This window comes from Polyodon spathula, chromosome 16 (assembly GCF_017654505.1).
Source record: "Polyodon spathula isolate WHYD16114869_AA chromosome 16, ASM1765450v1, whole genome shotgun sequence".
Lineage (NCBI taxonomy): Eukaryota > Metazoa > Chordata > Actinopteri > Acipenseriformes > Polyodontidae > Polyodon > Polyodon spathula.
The window spans coordinates 38,112,263-38,133,527 of record NC_054549.1 but is presented as its reverse complement, the minus strand read 5'-3'; the positions used below and the strand labels follow the sequence as shown (position 1 = coordinate 38,133,527).

General features: G+C 47.8%; 1 protein-coding gene and 1 pseudogene across 1 annotated transcript; both read left to right on the top strand.

Annotated features, from left to right (window-relative positions):
• Positions 1-11,898: 11,898 nt before the first annotated feature.
• LOC121328339 (keratin-associated protein 10-8-like) lies at positions 11,899-12,968 on the top strand. The gene is made up of 2 exons (XM_041272955.1): positions 11,899-11,939; positions 12,485-12,968. The coding sequence occupies exons 1-2, from the start codon at positions 11,899-11,901 to the stop codon at positions 12,966-12,968; spliced, it is 525 nt and encodes a 174-aa protein (XP_041128889.1).
• A 2,898-nt stretch (positions 12,969-15,866) lies between these two features.
• The window catches only part of LOC121329220, an 8,757-nt pseudogene continuing 3,358 nt past the window's right edge, over positions 15,867-21,265 (top strand).

The following is a 21,265-nucleotide window of genomic DNA, read 5'->3' as shown; positions in this document are numbered from 1 at the left end:
GCCCTTGTAAATAATCTGTAAAGGTAACTATGTGCTACCCCAGGCAGGCCTGCAGCAGCAGTTTCCACTCTGAAGCGAGCTGCGAGACAGCTGGTTATGGATAGCAGTGAACCGCAGCAGGCAAGAAACAATCTCCTGATATAATCTTGTGATTGCAGCTTTCGTTAATATTTCAACAGTCATTACAGGCAGCTCTAACAGCTGTAGAATAGGGTGATATTAATGCTGCTATCAAAGATATAAAACAAACACCAGTGCCTGGGTGATCGCCCACACGAGTTTAAGCAACAGTACAAACTGTGTTGTGAACTATCGACCATCACATTGTTCTCCAGTTTGCTTCTGTAATACGGATAAGAATACATGCACAATACACAAGAATGGCTTTCACAGAACTAGTCTGAGGAAGGCTCTTCATCTTTCCAAACTGGTTTGCCAACCACCAACCCCCCCCTTCCTCACAGGCTATTGAACCAGAAGCAGTTTCCTAGGTGCTAATGTATTACTGTAAGTGCATCTCTTTCCAGGACAGAATATGATCTCATAATTAGCAGCCCTGAGCACTGCATCCAGGCAGCATTGCAATACAACAAGAAGCACACGTATCGCCTTACTGCACAGGAACAGTATGAGGTGCTGCAGCACACCTACAGGCGTGAGCATTATATCTGAAACCCGCTTTTAATCAGGTTTGCTTTACTTCTCCAGGTAGTGCCGCCTGCTATCAAAGTCTTGAGACAAGTACGGTATCTCAGTAGCGTTTCACAGCTGGCTGTAGTTTCAACTGAACGGTGTATCACAGGTGCCTCCCTAAGAAATGACCGGAAGTACATTTGGTGTGTAGTTTTGCAGTTTTCCCATGGTTATACTATGCATCTTTACAATAGTTTACCACAGCTTTAATGTACTTTATCATACCTCTCTGTGGTTTCCAAGGCTTCGCTACAGTATGCTTCCCCATGCTTTCACTGTGCTTTCTTGCACTGTGCATGCTTTTGCTTCGGTCCTAGCTAAGAGGTTCGAGAGGAGTTTGTATAAATGCAGGTGCGAGTAGCGTGCGAGCACAGTAAAGGGTTTAATGAAGCCATTGACAGCGGCCCTGTTGAAGAGCAGGTTTGTCTTGTTAGCTCGACCAGCCCAGTCATTGTGCACATTTACATGCAGTCAGTGCTGCAGTCTCAAATCCCCTGCTACTTAATACCAGCTGCACTAATTGGGTCCAAAGGTAATTTTGTTCGTAACTGTCAGGGAGCACAACCCCCCTCTGTTCCTGTTAATGATATTCTCTTGTTTACAGTGACGGCACGAGGAGAGGACGCTCAGCCTGCCATAATTACCGTCCTTAGTAGAGCCGGGCAGTGATAAGCATCACAACACTCTTACAGTACTGTACAACACTCTCACAGTATTGCACAGCCCTTTCACAGTATTGCACGCCACTCTCACAGTACTGCCCAACACTCACAGTATTGCACAGCCCTCTCACAGTATTGCACAGTATTACTATTTTAAATGAATTGCATGTGTGACCTATTAAAATCATCAATCAAATTAGACTTCACACCAACAGTTACTGAGACGTATCCAGCCTACAGGGAAGTTTGAGCATTACTCACAAATAAAAACGTGACCTGTGTAGACTGACACCCCTAAATCAAGCGCACTCTGCACCCCACAACTACCCCCCTATCACCGCCAGTAATGTCGTTCCTTCACAAATCATTAACTGTACTCACTGACGTGAGTGTAAACAGCAAGAAGCTGGAACAGACAACTGGGGTCGTTGCCCTTGGTTACCCAGACGCGAATGTACATGCTATCGCGGACTGCTCACGCCACGGAGAAGAATCTGTTTCCAGGGCTGTGGGTTCGCTTGCGCAGAAGAATGAGAACCGCCTCATATTCCCCAGAGCTGTTGGCATTGCTGTTCATACCAACAGGGTTGTAGTTTGTAGTCAGGCTTTCTGTGGTTACCAGTCTAGCACACAGTAATGTGAACACTGCTGGCAGCGCACTGCATTTCTAAATGGATAGAACCCTGCAAGTAAGACAGCAATGCAGAGCAAGCACAGGTGGGATACGACAGTGATGCACAACTCAGGCCATGGAGAGCCCGTGTCCTTCCTGGTTTTTGTTCTAACCATACCCTAAATTGGTTAATTAGACCAATTAAGCTTCTAATAAAGTAATAATTATAAAAACCTGCAGTGAGACCGGCCCTCCAGGACCGAGTTGTGCACTGCTGGGATACGGGCTGCAGAACAGTTGCACACACACCTGTAACTTTTGGCATTTGTTAATTATAAATGTATAATTATTTGATTGGTGGTAAATCATTATTAATAGACATGGCAAGCCAGGGTACATTGTGGTAAACGCACAGTATAACCATTTGAAAAAGCATGGGGTAAAAATACCGCAGGGAACTTTGCAAGCTTCGCTTGCAGTATTCAATACACGATGCATAACTATAAGAAGATGCCCATGTGACGGTTCTCATTGAATCTGTTTTCCTGAGTAATGAATGTGCAATGGGAGTAATGAATGTGCAATGGGACTCAAGCACGGAAATGATGGTTACTGGTAAAGCACAATGTTCTGCAGCAGGTAATAGTTCCTGCTGATATCATTATCACCCCACCTTTGGATTCCTAAGATGTCCTCAAACAGAACTCCTATCAGTGTAGGAGTATAAAATCAGAGCAGGTCAAAGCGACCTCCTTATTTCTCCGCAGCTTGAATATTAATGATCCCAGTTTCCATCCACCTTGAATGATTTCTGAAGAATACAGCACCTGGAAGAACAGGAGTAACTGCGGGACAGCAGCAATCCAGGATCAGCAACAGAAAACACCAAACTAAAATTACAAACTGAATTACAACTGAACTGAGAGGTACTCAATATAGCACCCTGTGTTCTGTTATCAACAGGACAAAATACCCTAGAGGGCTGTATTTTACATGTAAAGTACATTGTAACGGTGCATAATATCAATGTAATTAGGTGTAAGTACACGTGTTTCCCATGTAACTGCTATGTAAATACACAGTAATTAACAACACTTCATGTTACATGTTACCAATGTTTACTACATGCTCTTAGCGGTTGTGACTGGGAGCTCCACACGCTAACAACACATGTTTAACAAAGGGATTCCATTTCGTGGATTTCTCTTTTTTATGAAAAACGAATTAAATAAACATTGCTGTTATAATAAGAAAAAAAATGGGAAGAACATTGCGCATTAAATATTAATAAATCAATTGGACGTGCCTTGTTTCCTGGCTCCTGGTCTGAGGAGAAAGTCAATCCCAGCAGCCCTGATTTCTGCATCACACAACCCTGCAACAGCAGGGCATCGCACAACCCTGCAACAGCAGGGCATCGCACAACCCTGCAACAGCAGGGCATCACACAACACTGCAACAGCAGAGCATCACACAACACTGCCACGTCACACAACACTGCAACAACAGGGCATCACACAACACTGCAACAGCAGGGCATCACACAACACTGCCACGTCACACAACACTGCAACAGCAGGGCATCACACAACACTGCAACAGCAGGGCATCACACAACACTGCAACAGCATCACACAACACTGCAACAGCAGGGCATCACACAACACTGCAACAGCAGGGCATCACACAACACTGCAACAGCAGGGCATCACACAACACTGCCACGTCACACAACACTGCAACAGCAGGGCATCACACAACACTGCAACAGCAGGGCATCACACAACACTGCCACGTCACACAACACTGCAACAGCAGGGCATCACACAACACTGCAACAGCAGGGCCTCACACAAAACTGCCACATCACACAACACTACAACAGCAGGGCATCACACAACACTGCAACAGCAGGGCATCGCACAACCCTGCAACAGCAGAGCATCACACAACACTGCAACAGCAGGGCCTCACACAACACTGCCACATCACACAACACTGCAACAACAGGGCATCACACAACACTGCAACAGCAGTGCATCACACAACACTACAACAGCAGGGCATCACACAACACTGCCACATCACACAATACTACAACAGCAGGACATCACACAACACTGCAAGAGCAGGGCATCACACAACACTGCCACATCACACAATACTACAACAGCAGGACATCACACAACACTGCAACATCACACAACACTGCCACACAAGGCCTCACACAACACTGCCACGTCACACAACACTGACACACAGGGCCTCACACAACACTTCCACACAGGGCCTCATACAACACTGCAACAGCAGGGCATCACACAACACTGCCACGTCACACAACACTGCCACACAAGGCCTCACACAACACTGCCACGTCACACAACACTGCCACTTGAACAGGCACTGCAGCAAATTGTTTTTGAGTTCTGGTGCTTATCTCGTGATCGTGTGTTTAAAAATAAACATCATTCTTTTCAGGTATGTTGTAATTGGTTATCAGCTGAATAGTCACAGAGTATGTACACAGCACTCGCACGCTAGTATCACCTGTGTAGTAACGTTGCACAGTACAGGTACCTATTGTGAAAGAGCTGCCATTTCACAAGAACCAGATATTCAAAATAATACCATTCAATAATGGCTGGTGTAGTATTACCACATGCACTGCCCTACTGTAACACAGTCATTTCAGCACGCACTGCCCTACTGCCTTAGACACCCTGCACCCATTGTAACACAGTCATTTCAGCACGCACTGCCCTACTGCCTTAGACACCCTGCACCCATTGTAACACAGTCATTTCAGCACGCACTGCCCTACTGCCTTAGACACCCTGCACCCATTGTAACACAGTCATTTCAGCACGCACTGCCCTACTGCCTTAGACACCCTGCACCCATTGTAACACAGTCATTTCAGCACGCACTGCCCTACTGCCTTAGACACCCTGCACCCATTGTAACACAGTCATTTCAGCATGCACTGCCCTACTGCCTTAGACACCCTGCACCCATTGTAACACAGTCATTTCAGCACGCACTGCCCTACTGCCTTAGACACCCTGCACCCATTGTAACACAGTCATTTCAGCACGCACTGCCCTACTGCCTTAGACACCCTGCACCCATTGTAACACAGTCATTTCAGCACGCACTGCCCTACTGCCTTAGACACCCTGCACCCACTGTAACACAGTCATTTCAGCACGCACTGCCCTACTGCCTTAGACACCCTGCACCCATTGTAACACAGTCATTTCAGCACGCACTGCCCTACTGCCTTAGACACCCTGCACCCATTGTAACACAGTCATTTCAGCACGCACTGCCCTACTGCCTTAGACACCCTGCACCCATTGTAACACAGTCATTTCAGCACGCACTGCCCTACTGCCTTAGACACCCTGCACCCATTGTAACACAGTCATTTCAGCACGCACTGCCCTACTGCCTTAGACACCCTGCACCCATTGTAACACAGTCATTTCAGCACGCACTGCCCTACTGCCTTAGACACCCTGCACCCATTGTAACACAGTCATTTCAGCACGCACTGCCCTACTGCCTTAGACACCCTGCACCCATTGTAACACAGTCATTTCAGCACGCACTGCCCTACTGCCTTAGACACCCTGCACCCATTGTAACACAGTCATTTCAGCACGCACTGCCCTACTGCCTTAGACACCCTGCACCCATTGTAACACAGTCATTTCAGCACGCACTGCCCTACTGCCTTAGACACCCTGCACCCATTGTAACACAGTCATTTCAGCACGCACTGCCCTACTGCCTTAGACACCCTGCACCCATTGTAACACAGTCATTTCAGCACGCACTGCCCTACTGCCTTAGACACCCTGCACCCATTGTAACACAGTCATTTCAGCACGCACTGCCCTACTGCCTTAGACACCCTGCACCCATTGTAACACAGTCATTTCAGCATGCACTGCCCTACTGCCTTAGACACCCTGCACCCATTGTAACACAGTCATTTCAGCACGCACTGCCCTACTGCCTTAGACACCCTGCACCCATTGTAACACAGTCATTTCAGCACGCACTGCCCTACTGCCTTAGACACCCTGCACCCATTGTAACACAGTCATTTCAGCACGCACTGCCCTACTGCCTTAGACACCCTGCGCCCATTGTAACACAGTCATTTCAGCATGCACTGCCCTACTGCCTTAGACACCCTGCACCCATTGTAACACAGTCATTTCAGCACGCACTGCCCTACTGCCTTAGACACCCTGCACCCATTGTAACACAGTCATTTCAGCACGCACTGCCCTACTGCCTTAGACACCCTGCACCCATTGTAACACAGTCATTTCAGCACGCACTGCCCTACTGCCTTAGACACCCTGCACCCATTGTAACACAGTCATTTCAGCACGCACTGCCCTACTGCCTTAGACACCCTGCACCCATCGTAACACAGTCATTTCAGCACGCACTGCCCTACTGCCTTAGACACCCTGCACCCATTGTAACACAGTCATTTCAGCACGCACTGCCCTACTGCCTTAGACACCCTGCACCCATTGTAACACAGTCATTTCAGCACGCACTGCCCTACTGCCTTAGACACCCTGCACCCATTGTAACACAGTCATTTCAGCACGCACTGCCCTACTGCCTTAGACACCCTGCACCCATTGTAACACAGTCATTTCAGCACGCACTGCCCTACTGCCTTAGACACCCTGCACCCATTGTAACACAGTCATTTCAGCACGCACTGCCCTACTGCCTTAGACACCCTGCACCCATTGTAACACAGTCATTTCAGCACGCACTGCCCTACTGCCTTAGACACCCTGCACCCATTGTAACACAGTCATTTCAGCACGCACTGCCCTACTGCCTTAGACACCCTGCACCCATTGTAACACAGTCATTTCAGCACGCACTGCCCTACTGCCTTAGACACCCTGCACCCATTGTAACACAGTCATTTCAGCACGCGCTGCCCTACTGCCTTAGACACCCTGCACCCATTGTAACACAGTCATTTCAGCATGCACTGCCCTACTGCCTTAGACACCCTGCACCCATTGTAACACAGTCATTTCAGCACGCACTGCCCTACTGCCTTAGACACCCTGCACCCATTGTAACACAGTCATTTCAGCACGCACTGCCCTACTGCCTTAGACACCCTGCACCCATTGTAACACAGTCATTTCAGCACGCACTGCCCTACTGCCTTAGACACCCTGCACCCATTGTAACACAGTCATTTCAGCACGCACTGCCCTACTGCCTTAGACACCCTGCACCCATTGTAACACAGTCATTTCAGCACGCACTGCCCTACTGCCTTAGACACCCTGCACCCATTGTAACACAGTCATTTCAGCACGCACTGCCCTACTACCTTAGACACCCTGCACCCATTGTAACACAGTCATTTCAGCACGCACTGCCCTACTGCCTTAGACACCCTGCACCCATTGTAACACAGTCATTTCAGCACGCACTGCCCTACTGCCTTAGACACCCTGCACCCATTGTAACACAGTCATTTCAGCACGCACTGCCCTACTGCCTTAGACACCCTGCACCCATTGTAACACAGTCATTTCAGCACGCACTGCCCTACTGCCTTAGACACCCTGCACCCATTGTAACACAGTCATTTCAGCACGCACTGCCCTACTGCCTTAGACACCCTGCACCCATTGTAACACAGTCATTTCAGCACGCACTGCCCTACTGCCTTAGACACCCTGCACCCATTGTAACACAGTCATTTCAGCACGCACTGCCCTACTGCCTTAGACACCCTGCACCCATTGTAACACAGTCATTTCAGCACGCACTGCCCTACTGCCTTAGACACCCTGCACCCATTGTAACACAGTCATTTCAGCACGCACTGCCCTACTGCCTTAGACACCCTGCACCCATTGTAACACAGTCATTTCAGCATGCACTGCCCTACTGCCTTAGACACCCTGCACCCATTGTAACACAGTCATTTCAGCATGCACTGCCCTACTGCCTTAGACACCCTGCACCCATTGTAACACAGTCATTTCAGCACGCACTGCCCTACTGCCTTAGACACCCTGCACCCATTGTAACACAGTCATTTCAGCACGCACTGCCCTACTGCCTTAGACACCCTGCGCCCATTGTAACACAGTCATTTCAGCACGCACTGCCCTACTGCCTTAGACACCCTGCACCCATTGTAACACAGTCATTTCAGCACGCACTGCCCTACTGCCTTAGACACCCTGCACCCATTGTAACACAGTCATTTCAGCACGCACTGCCCTACTGCCTTAGACACCCTGCACCCATTGTAACACAGTCATTTCAGCACGCACTGCCCTACTGCCTTAGACACCCTGCACCCATTGTAACACAGTCATTTCAGCACGCACTGCCCTACTGCCTTAGACACCCTGCACCCATTGTAACACAGTCATTTCAGCACGCACTGCCCTACTGCCTTAGACACCCTGCGCCCATTGTAACACAGTCATTTCAGCACGCGCTGCCCTACTGCCTTAGACACCCTGCACCCATTGTAACACAGTCATTTCAGCACGCACTGCCCTACTGCCTTAGACACCCTGCACCCATTGTAACACAGTCATTTCAGCACGCACTGCCCTACTGCCTTAGACACCCTGCGCCCATTGTAACACAGTCATTTCAGCACGCACTGCCCTACTGCCTTAGACACCCTGCACCCATTGTAACACAGTCATTTCAGCACGCACTGCCCTACTGCCTTAGACACCCTGCACCCATTGTAACACAGTCATTTCAGCACGCACTGCCCTACTGCCTTAGACACCCTGCACCCATTGTAACACAGTCATTTCAGCACGCACTGCCCTACTGCCTTAGACACCCTGCACCCATTGTAACACAGTCATTTCAGCACGCACTGCCCTACTGCCTTAGACACCCTGCACCCATTGTAACACAGTCATTTCAGCACGCACTGCCCTACTGCCTTAGACACCCTGCACCCATTGTAACACAGTCATTTCAGCACGCACTGCCCTACTGCCTTAGACACCCTGCACCCATTGTAACACAGTCATTTCAGCACGCACTGCCCTACTGCCTTAGACACCCTGCACCCATTGTAACACAGTCATTTCAGCACGCACTGCCCTACTGCCTTAGACACCCTGCACCCATTGTAACACAGTCATTTCAGCACGCACTGCCCTACTGCCTTAGACACCCTGCACCCATTGTAACACAGTCATTTCAGCACGCACTGCCCTACTGCCTTAGACACCCTGCACCCATTGTAACACAGTCATTTCAGCACGCACTGCCCTACTGCCTTAGACACCCTGCACCCATTGTAACACAGTCATTTCAGCACGCACTGCCCTACTGCCTTAGACACCCTGCACCCATTGTAACACAGTCATTTCAGCACGCACTGCCCTACTGCCTTAGACACCCTGCACCCATTGTAACACAGTCATTTCAGCACGCACTGCCCTACTGCCTTAGACACCCTGCACCCATTGTAACACAGTCATTTCAGCACGCACTGCCCTACTGCCTTAGACACCCTGCACCCATTGTAACACAGTCATTTCAGCACGCACTGCCCTACTGCCTTAGACACCCTGCACCCATTGTAACACAGTCATTTCAGCACGCACTGCCCTACTGCCTTAGACACCCTGCACCCATTGTAACACAGTCATTTCAGCACGCACTGCCCTACTGCCTTAGACACCCTGCACCCATTGTAACACAGTCATTTCAGCACGCACTGCCCTACTGCCTTAGACACCCTGCACCCATTGTAACACAGTCATTTCAGCACGCACTGCCCTACTGCCTTAGACACCCTGCACCCATTGTAACACAGTCATTTCAGCACGCACTGCCCTACTGCCTTAGACACCCTGCACCCATTGTAACACAGTCATTTCAGCACGCACTGCCCTACTGCCTTAGACACCCTGCACCCATTGTAACACAGTCATTTCAGCACGCACTGCCCTACTGCCTTAGACACCCTGCACCCATTGTAACACAGTCATTTCAGCACGCACTGCCCTACTGCCTTAGACACCCTGCACCCATTGTAACACAGTCATTTCAGCACGCACTGCCCTACTGCCTTAGACACCCTGCACCCATTGTAACACAGTCATTTCAGCACGCACTGCCCTACTGCCTTAGACACCCTGCACCCATTGTAACACAGTCATTTCAGCATGCACTGCCCTACTGCCTTAGACACCCTGCACCCATTGTAACACAGTCATTTCAGCACGCACTGCCCTACTGCCTTAGACACCCTGCACCCATTGTAACACAGTCATTTCAGCACGCACTGCCCTACTGCCTTAGACACCCTGCACCCATTGTAACACAGTCATTTCAGCACGCACTGCCCTACTGCCTTAGACACCCTGCACCCATTGTAACACAGTCATTTCAGCACGCACTGCCCTACTGCCTTAGACACCCTGCACCCATTGTAACACAGTCATTTCAGCACGCACTGCCCTACTGCCTTAGACACCCTGCACCCATTGTAACACAGTCATTTCAGCACGCACTGCCCTACTGCCTTAGACACCCTGCACCCATTGTAACACAGTCATTTCAGCATGCACTGCCCTACTGCCTTAGACACCCTGCACCCATCGTAACACAGTCATTTCAGCATGCACTGCCCTACTGCCTTAGACACCCTGCACCCATTGTAACACAATCATTTCAAACATATTTAACACAAGAGCATGTCACCTTTATTCTTGTGCATGTGAATCTCTAGCAGGGATTCATAAAACCAGCAAGATTTCCTTTTCCATTAAAAGATGAAGGGTATTGAAATTGTGTCAGCTTAAAAAAAAAAGAAGGGTCCCAGAGCCTGTCTTTCTTTCGATGATAGATGCTGCTGTTATCATAATTCTCCAGGAAAAGAAAAGGGCAAATCATTAAGGGCAAACAGAACAGGGTGTTTGTAACTTTCAAAGAGTTGAGCAGAGCGTGCGTCTGAACTTTCCTCGCGCGCCTCGCAGCGTTCTGATACTGGGTCACGGAGACTCTGGAGAGCCGCATTACTGAAATAGAACAGCTCTATTTTCACCGACCTTGATGGGAGAACGAGAGAAAAAAACAACAACTTGTCAGTCGGAAACAAATTACCCCAGGACTTGAATTTATAAATGCTTCAGGACATTGTGAAAAGGATCCTTTTTTTCAAAAAAAAAAAAAAAAAAATAATAATAATAATAATAATAATAATAATAATAATAATAATAATAATAATAATAATAATAATAATGATGAAGCTAACCTTTCTTGTTGTGGGTGTTTTTAATGGTGATGTGTCTTATTTGGATCAGGCTGGTAAACATTTCACTAAATATAACTCTAAAGTAGGGCAGGTTGAAAAAGCTTGCGTTTGCACAAATACTGTCTTCACTTCCGACTGTGGGTGTGCTGGTACTCCTACTCGGAATCACCTTTAAGAAGCATTTCTGTATAGGTTGGTATTAAATAAATCCATTCATTAATGCATTGATTTCAAAACAAGAAAACCTGTCCTTCCCTCACCTTTGCAATCGAGTACCAACCAATGGCAATTTACTTCCTCACGGAGTGTTCTCTGATCTTGATCATCTGTGACTGCAGCACCCAGGTCGTAAACTGACAGTGAATGTAACGTTTTCGCTGTGTTAATTAAAGCAGTGAGGTTGTATTTGTCAGTTTATCGTGGAGTGTTTCACACAGTCAGTATTGCTGCAGCGAGGTCTACACACCGGGCACACATTATTACTGGAGGTGCATAATGAAATATCTTCCTTGTTTGAGTGCTGGTTCCCGGTTCCATTCCAAAAGCACACTTCAGGGAACATGTAATAATGGAAGGCACAGATGGGATGAAGAAGACTTTTGGAAATCGTGCGAATGCTCCCGGTCTGTGATGTAAATGACTATCTGGGTGAAAGGTAGTTATTGAGAAGTGATTAAAGGCTTCATTAGTATATATACACGCTGCTGTTAAACTGAGTCCGGACCCCCCAGTATGTAGGTATGCAGGTGACCTTGTTAGATTTTAAATGAAGGTTAATGTGTTCCTCAGCTGCTAGCAGATTCTCCAGTGAAGAGTCTCAGTTAAATAAAAGTACATTATGAACCCTGTTGGAGCTGGGTAGTGCAATTTATACAAAGTGACTCGGAGGTCGAGAAAAATAAAAAGTGATTTCATTTTGTAGACAAGATCTTTCTATCTTTTTTGATTTATTAATTGCTGCTATCATTTAAATGGGGCTACTTTCCAGCAACGGGGCAAATTTCCAAAAATTATGCAAAATACGAACAGCTTTCTGGTACAGAATGATGAGTAATGTATTTGAACCCGTGCAGGGATATCAAGGTGCTGGAGTCCAGGCTCTTTGTGAAGCCAGTAACACTTTACTGTAACAGGGGCTGCACTACACTGCTCTGTACCTCCTTCATCTGTAACTGGGTCAGCTGTATGGGACCTCCACAGCACCAGACCTCATTACAGAGCCTGCAGACAGAGTGGCAGCCTGCCCGCCTGCATCCTACCCCCCTGCGCCCTGCATGCCTGCATCCTGCCTGCATGCATCCTGTCCGCCTGTGCCCTGCCTGCCTGCATCCTGCCCATCTGCATCCTGCCCGCTTGCATCCTGCCCATCTGCATCCTGCCCGTCTGCGCCCTGCCTGCCTGCATCCTGCCCATCTGCATCCTGCCCATCTGCATCCTGCCCATCTGCATCCTGCCCATCTGCGCCCTGCCTGCCTGCATCCTGCCCATCTGCATCCTGCCCGTCTGCTCCCTGCCTGCTTGCATCTTGCCCGTCTGCGCCCTGCCTGCTTGCATCCTGCCCGCCTGCGCCCTGCCTGCTTGCATCCTGCCCGCCTGCGCCCTGCCTGCTTGCATCCTGCCCGCCTGCGCCCTGCCTGCTTGCATCCTGCCCGTCTGCACCCTGCCTGCTTGCGTCTTGCCTTGACTGAATCAGGCTAGTGCTGACTGCAATGCAGACACTGCAGATACTGTGGAACACTCCCTCTCTGCCTCTCTGTCTCTCTGTAATGGGGAATTCAGGTTGGACTGCAGAGCAGAAGTGAAGACGCGTTGTGTAAATGTCAGATCAAAGTTAGGTCCTTGATCTTTTTCCAAGTTAGAAGATAGCAGATGTCACACATTTTAGGTAGAATCTGGGGAAGACTCTTATAAGAGTTTACTATGGTAGATAAACAGAATATGAATCATTAAGCACCAGAATTATGAATCCATACGTTTCTTTACTTTATTTTTGTATAATAAATGACTGTGCTGTCAACTTACTGAGCACACTGCTACAGTTTTGAAAATGTTTAATACAAAATGTGAAAGCTGAGGGGTCTGGTAACCCTTTCCACACGGCTCCTAAGCAGCAGGGCAAAGTCTTCACTCCTGACGTGCTGATGTCTCAGACTTCATGTAATGAGCTTACAGGGTATGAATTCAGGAGGATTCACAGCAAATTCTACATGCCAGCATCCGTTCTGAAGCTCACATCCTGCACCCAACAAGGAAGCGATACTCAGAAAGAAGGGCTTCCATGACCTGCTGCTTGCGACCACATGCAGGGGTGTTCCCGGTGATTGTTCTGCAAAGATGAAAGGGCCAACCAAACAAGAACCAGACTACAAAGAGGAGGCAGGATCAGAGCTGCAGACAAAACCAAGTGACATTCAGCACAGCCCAGCTCTCTGTCATCCACAAACAAACTGACATTCAGCACAGCCCAGCTCTCTGTCATCCACAAACAAACTGACATTCAGCACAGCCCAGCTCTCTGTCATCCACGAACAAACTGACATTCAGCACAGCCCAGCTCTCTGTCATCCACGAACAAACTGACATTCAGCACAGCCCAGCTCTGTCATCCACGAACAAACTGACATTCAGCACAGCCCAGCTCTATCATCCACGAACAAACTGACATTCAGCACAGCCCAGCTCTATCATCCACGAACAAACTGACATTCAGCACAGCCCAGCTCTCTGTCATCCACGAACAAACTGACATTCAGCACAGCCCAGCTCTGTCATCCACGAACAAACTGACATTCAGCACAGCCCAGCTCTCTCATCCACGAACAAACTGACATTCAGCACAGCCCAGCTCTCTGTCATCCACGAACAAACTGACATTCAGCACAGCCCAGCTCTCTGTCATCCACGAACAAACTGACATTCAGCACAGCCCAGCTCTCTGTCATCCACGAACAAACTGACATTCAGCACAGCCCAGCTCTATCATCCACGAACAAACTGACATTCAGCACAGCCCAGCTCTATCATCCACGAACAAACTGACATTCAGCACAGCCCAGCTCTATCATCCACGAACAAACTGACATTCAGCACAGCCCAGCTCTATCATCCACGAACAAACTGACATTCAGCACAGCCCAGCTCTCTGTCACCCACGAACAAACTGACATTCAGCACAGCCCAGCTCTCTGTCACCCACGAACAAACTGACATTCAGCACAGCCCAGCTCTTTGTCATCCACGAACAAACTGACATTCAGCACAGCCCAGCTCTCTGTCATCCACGAACAAACTGACATTCAGCACAGCCCAGCTCTCTGCCATCCATGAACAAACTGACATTCAGCACAGCCCAGCTCTCTGCCATCCACGAACAAACTGACATTCAGCACAGCCCAGCTCTCTGACATCCACAAACAAACTGACATTCAGCACAGCCCAGCTCTCTCATCCACGAACAAACTGACATTCAGCACAGCCCAGCTCTCTGTCATCCACGAACAAACTGACATTCAGCACAGCCCAGCTCTCTGTCATCCACGAACAAACTGACATTCAGCACAGCCCAGCTCTCTGTCATCCACGAACAAACTGACATTCAGCACAGCCCAGCTCTCTGTCATCCACGAACAAACTGACATTCAGCACAGCCCAGCTCTCTGTCATCCACGAACAAACTGACATTCAGCACAGCCCAGCTCTCTGTCATCCACGAACAAACTGACATTCAGCACAGCCCAGCTCTCTGTCATCCACGAACAAACTGACATTCAGCACAGCCCAGCTCTATCATCCACGAACAAACTGACATTCAGCACAGCCCAGCTCTCTGTCATCCACGAACAAACTGACATTCAGCACAGCCCAGCTCTCTGTCATCCACGAACAAACTGACATTCAGCACAGCCCAGCTCTCTGTCATCCACGAACAAACTGACATTCAGCACAGCCCAGCTCTCTGTCATCCACGAACAAACTGACATTCAGCACAGCCCAGCTCTCTGTCATCCACGAACAAACTGACATTCAGCACAGCCCAGCTCTCTGTCATCCACGAACAAACTGACATTCAGCACAGCCCAGCTCTTTATCATGCACGCTTCCATAATACATGCTGTTTTCGTTTACTTTCTTTTATCGCACAGTTCTGTCTGTCTGTCTGTCTCTTTAGAATGTGCTGCTATAACAGAAGACAGCGGGCTCTGTTCATAAAGCTTTATCCCATGGGCTGTTTGGAGAATGTTTATTGAAAAAAGTCTTGATTTTAACAATGAAGTAAAGTTGCATTGAACTGGTGTTACTCTTGTTTTAATTGTATGGTCTTGCATGTCTTAGTACGTGTGTTGTTTTGTTATGGGTAAAGAGATGTACTCGAGTACCGTCTATAAATCAGGGTCCTTTCCTAGCTCTTTGGAATTTGTTTCTGTACAGCGCGCCCTCTGGCGGTCGACTCTGAGTAAAGGCACAACTATAAAATAAAATTATTCTGCATTGATGATGATGCGCGATGACGTTTCGACGTGGCGTGTGTGTCAGGTAAAAAAGCGAGTGTGTACGGAAGCAAACTGCACTCGGAAATGCAGCCATGCTGCAGAGCGGGATGATACGGAAGAAGAGCTGAGCTGTCATTCATACGCACAGCTTTCAATGACCCGGGCCAGGCACGGGTCGAAATGTACAGCTGTGGACCGAACCCAATCCTGCTTCGGGAATAGGCTTAGTTAGATCCGGTTCGACCAGGCAGGTTCAAATACAGTTAAAATGAGTTCGCAGGACGTGCTGAGCAGCGCGACAAAGCTAGCCTCGTATAACGTGCTGCTGCAGGTAAGCGCGCTGAAAACAAAGCTTATGTAGGACACGACTCTGAGATGACATGGACAGCAATACAATACAGCAGTACAGCACAGGCATGGACAGCAATACAATACAGCAGTACAGCACAGGCATGGACAGCAATACAATACAGCAGTACAGCACAGGCATGGACAGCAATACAATACAGCAGTACAGCACAGGCATGGACAGCAATACAATACAGCAGTACAGCACAGGCATGGACAGCAATACAATACAGCAGTACAGCACAGGCATGGACAGCAATACAATACAGCAGTACAGCACAGGCATGGACAGTAATACAACAGTACAGCACAGGCATGGACAGTAATACAATACAGCAGTACAGCACAGGCATGGACAGCAATACAATACAGCAGTACAGCACAGGCATGGACAGCAATACAATACAGCAGTACAGCACAGGCATGGACAGCAATACAATACAGCAGTACAGCACAGGCATGGACAGCAATACAATACAGCAGTACAGCACAGGCATGGACAGCAATACAATACAGCAGTACAGCACAGGCATGGACAGTAATACAATACAGCAGTACAGCACAGGCATGGACAGTAATACAATACAGCAGTACAGCACAGGCATGGACAGCAATACAATACAGCAGTACAGCACAGGCATGGACAGCAATACGATACAGCAGTACAGCACAGGCATGGACAGTAATACAATACAGCAGTACAGCACAGGCATGGACAGCAATACAATACAGCAGTACAGCACAGGCATGGACAGCAATACAATACAGCAGTACAGCACAGGCATGGACAGCAATACAATACAGCAGTACAGCACAGGCATGGACAGCAATACAATACAGCAGTACAGCACAGGCATGGACAGCAATACAATACAGCAGTACAGCACAGGCATGGACAGCAATACAATACAGCAGTACAGCACAGGCATGGACAGCAATACAATACAGCAGTACAGCACAGGCATGGACAGTAATACAATACAGCAGTACAGCACAGGCATGGACAGTAATACAATACAGCAGTACAGCACAGGCATGGACAGCAATAATACAGCAGTACAGCACAGGCATGGACAGCAATACAATACAGCAGTACAGCACAGGCATGGACAGCAATACAATACAGCAGTACAGCACAGGCATGGACAGCAATACAATACAGCAGTACAGCACAGGCATGGACAGTAATACAATACAGCAGTACAGCACAGGCATGGACAGTAATACAGCAGTACAGCACAGGCATGGACAGCAATACAATACAGCAGTACAGCACAGGCATGGACAGCAATACAATACAGCAGTACAGCACAGGCATGGACAGTAATACAATACAGCAGTACAGCACAGGCATGGACAGTAATACAATACAGCAGTACAGCACAGGCATGGACAGCAATACAATACAGCAGTACAGCACAGGCATGGACAGCAATACAATACAGCAGTACAGCACAGGCATGGACAGTAATACAACAGTACAGCACAGGCATGGACAGCAATACAATACAGCAGTACAGCACAGGCATGGACAGCAATACAATACAGCAGTACAGCACAGGCATGGACAGTAATACAGCAGTACAGCACAGGCATGGACAGTAATACAGCAGTACAGCACAGGCATGGACAGTAATACAATACAGCAGTACAGCACAGGCATGGACAGTAATAGAGCAGTACAGCGCAGGCATGGACAGTAATACAGCAGTACAGCGCAGGCATGGACAGTAGTACAGCACAAGCTTGGACAGTAATACAATACAGCAGTACAGCGCAGGCATGGACAGTAATACAGCAGTACAGCGCAGGCATGGACAGTAATACAGCAGTACAGCGCAGGCATGGACAGTAATACAGCAGTACAGCGCAGGCATGGACAGTAATACAGCAGTACAGCGCAGGCATGGACAGTAAGACGCAGGCGCCACTCTACCATAGACACAGGGGTTGCAGTGTGCTGCTGGTACAGTACTACTATATATCCGCCCAAGCATTGCGTGCACTGCAGCTGTACTGTCATTTTAACGAGGGCACAGTTTAAAACCGAAAGGAAAAGCGGCGCTTGGGACGTATCCCTAGGTAATTAGGGTAAGGTGACCATGTGGCTCTGTGTTCAGCGGGACAGCTTGGGATAGTTCAGGCTTTGCAACTTGCACCACAATGCATTCTGGTACGTTTTACCTGTCTCAGGTACCAGTCGTACCTTTAAGAGAAGCAGGACTACGCTTACCAGAATGCACTGGGTAGTGAATTGAAAAGCCTGAGCTGACTCTGAACACAGAGCTGTGGTCACCGTACCCACGTGGAGGTCTGTGTGATTGTGTCGATTGTTTTCCTGTTGTGTTTTTTGCAGGTTATGTTTCGAAGGCTTTCCTTTGTGCTGAATGCTTTCACACTTCGATTCGTGTCCAAAGAAATCATCGGGGTGGTGAATGTGAGGTAAGCGCGCATGCAAAGGGATGTGCAGAGCACACTGCTGTTGTGTAAACGGGCAGTCCCTCACATGGCTGATTCTTCTGCTGTGTCAACGTTCTGGCCACTTGTGGTGACTTGATTGAGGTCTTTTAAAACCTTGAAGGAGTGGAGCAAGTTAACCCGACCAGGACTTATTATACCCACCCAGGACCGGAGGACATACAGCTGCAAATGAATTGAAAATAGATGTGGGTGGTAGAAGACACTTCTTTGCAGAGAGTGTGGTGAGGTTGTGAAATGGGTTACTAAGGGTTACCAAGCCATGTGATGAAATGGGTTACTAAGGGTTACCAAGCCATGTGATGAAATGGGTTACTAAGGGTTACCAAGCCATGTGATGAAATGGGTTACTAAGGGTTACCAAGCCATGTGATGAAATGGGTTATCAGTCTCAGGTTGTGTTTGCTTGCAGAGCTCAGTTTCTTCTGTTTGTTTTGCCCCTGTGCTCCTCCTGTCTCGTGTTGTGTTTGCTTGCAGAGCTCAGTTTCTTGTGTTTGTTTTGCCCCTGTGCTCCTCCTGTCTCGTGTTGTGTTTGCTTGCAGAGCTCAGTTTCTTGTGTTTGTTTTGCCCCTGTGCTCCTCCTGTCTCGTGTTGTGTTTGCTTGCAGAGCTCAGTTTCTTGTGTTTGTTTTGCCCCTGTGCTCCTCCTGTCTCGTGATGTGTTTGCTTGCAGAGCTCAGTTTCTTGTGTTTGTTTTGCCCCTGTGCTCCTCCTGTCTCGTGTTGTGTTTGCTTGCAGAGCTCAGTTTCTTGTGTTTGTTTCGCCCCTGTGCTCCTCCTGTCTCGTGATGTGTTTGCTTGCAGAGCTCAGTTTCTTGTGTTTGTTTTGCCCCTGTGCTCCTCCTGTCTCGTGATGTGTTTGCTTGCAGAGCTCAGTTTCTTGTGTTTGTTTCGCCCCTGTGCTCCTCCTGTCTCGTGTTGTGTTTGCTTGCAGAGCTCAGTTTCTTGTGTTTGTTTCATAAGAACATAAGAACATAAGAAAGTTTACAAACGAGAGGAGGCCATTCGGCCCATCTTGCTCGTTTGGTTGTTAGTAGCTTATTGATCCCAAAATCTCATCAAGCAGCTTCTTGAAGGATCCCAGGGTGTCAGCTTCAACAACATTACTGGGGAGTTGATTCCAGACCCTCAGAATTCTCTGTGTAAAAAAGTGTCTCCTATTTTCTGTTCTGAATGCCCCTTTTTCTAAACTCCATTTGTGACCCCTGGTCCTTGTTTCTTTTTTCAGGCTGAAAAAGTCCCTTGGGTCGACACTGTCAATACCTTTTAGAATTTTGAATGCTAGAATTAGGTCGCCACGTAGTCTTCTTTGTTCAAGACTGAACAGATTCAATTCTTTTAGCCTGTCTGCATATGACATGCCTTTTAAGCCCGGAATAATTCTGGTCGCTCTTCTTTGCACTCTTTCTAGAGCAGCAATATCTTTTTTATAGCGAGGTGACCAGAACTGAACACAATATTCAAGATGAGACCTTACTAATGCATTGTACAGTTTTAACATTACTTCCCTTGATTTAAATTCAACACTTTTCACAATGTATCCGAGCATCTTGTTAGCCTTTTTTATAGCTTCCCCACATTGTCTAGATGAAGACATTTCTGAGTCAACAAAAACTCCTAGGTCTTTTTCATAGATTCCTTCTCCAATTTCAATATCTCCCATATGATATTTATAATGTACATTTTTATTTCCTGCGTGCAGTACCTTACACTTTTCTCTATTAAATGTCATTTGCCATGTGTCTGCCCAGTTCTGAATCTTGTCTAGATCATTTTGAATGACCTTTGCTGCTGCAACAGTGTTTGCCACTCCTCCTACTTTTGTGTCATCTGCAAATTTAACAAGTTTGCTTACTATACCAGAATCTAAATCATTAATGTAGATTAGGAATAGCAGAGGACCTAATACTGATCCCTGTGGTACACCGCTGGTTACCACACTCCATTCTGACTGGTTACCACACTCCATTTCTGAGGTTTTTCCTCTAATCAGTACTTTCTGTTTTCTACATGTTAACCACTCCCTAATCCATGTACATGAATCACAGACCGAAAACCCTTTGACTCATCACAATCCTTTCTGACAAAAGATGTAACAATTGGTTGAGGATTATGTATCTACGTTTCCTTGAATCCCAACTGCGTTCAGTTTGAGAATTAATCTTTTGTGCGGGACTTTGTCAAAAGCTTTCTGGAAAGGGTTCAATTAGCTCAGTTTCTTGTGTTTGTTTTGCCCCTGTGCTCCTCCTGTCTCGTGTTGTGTTTGCTTGCAGAGCTCAGTTTCTTGTGTTTGTTTCGCCCCTGTGCTCTGCAGGCTCACATTGCTCTACTCCACCGTGGTGTTTCTGGCAAGAGAAGCCTTTCGTAGGGCCTGTCTGAGCGGAAGCACAGAGCAAAACTGGACGCAGGTTATCAACCTTCTGTGGCTAACGTAAGTCTCCAAAACACAGGGAAAGAAAAGGACAAACAAACAAAGTAATGGGAATGTGTGTTTCAAACAGATGTATTTCTTAAGGGGGGGTGACAACACAGAGAGTTTAGGACACTGATTTCTGATGCTTGTTTTAAGAGAAAGACTCAGTAGATATTGAAGTGTGCTGCAGTTCTGCCCTTTGCTGCTGTACCTGGAGTTTGATTTTCAGGAGTGTAGTAAGCAGGCAGATAGCA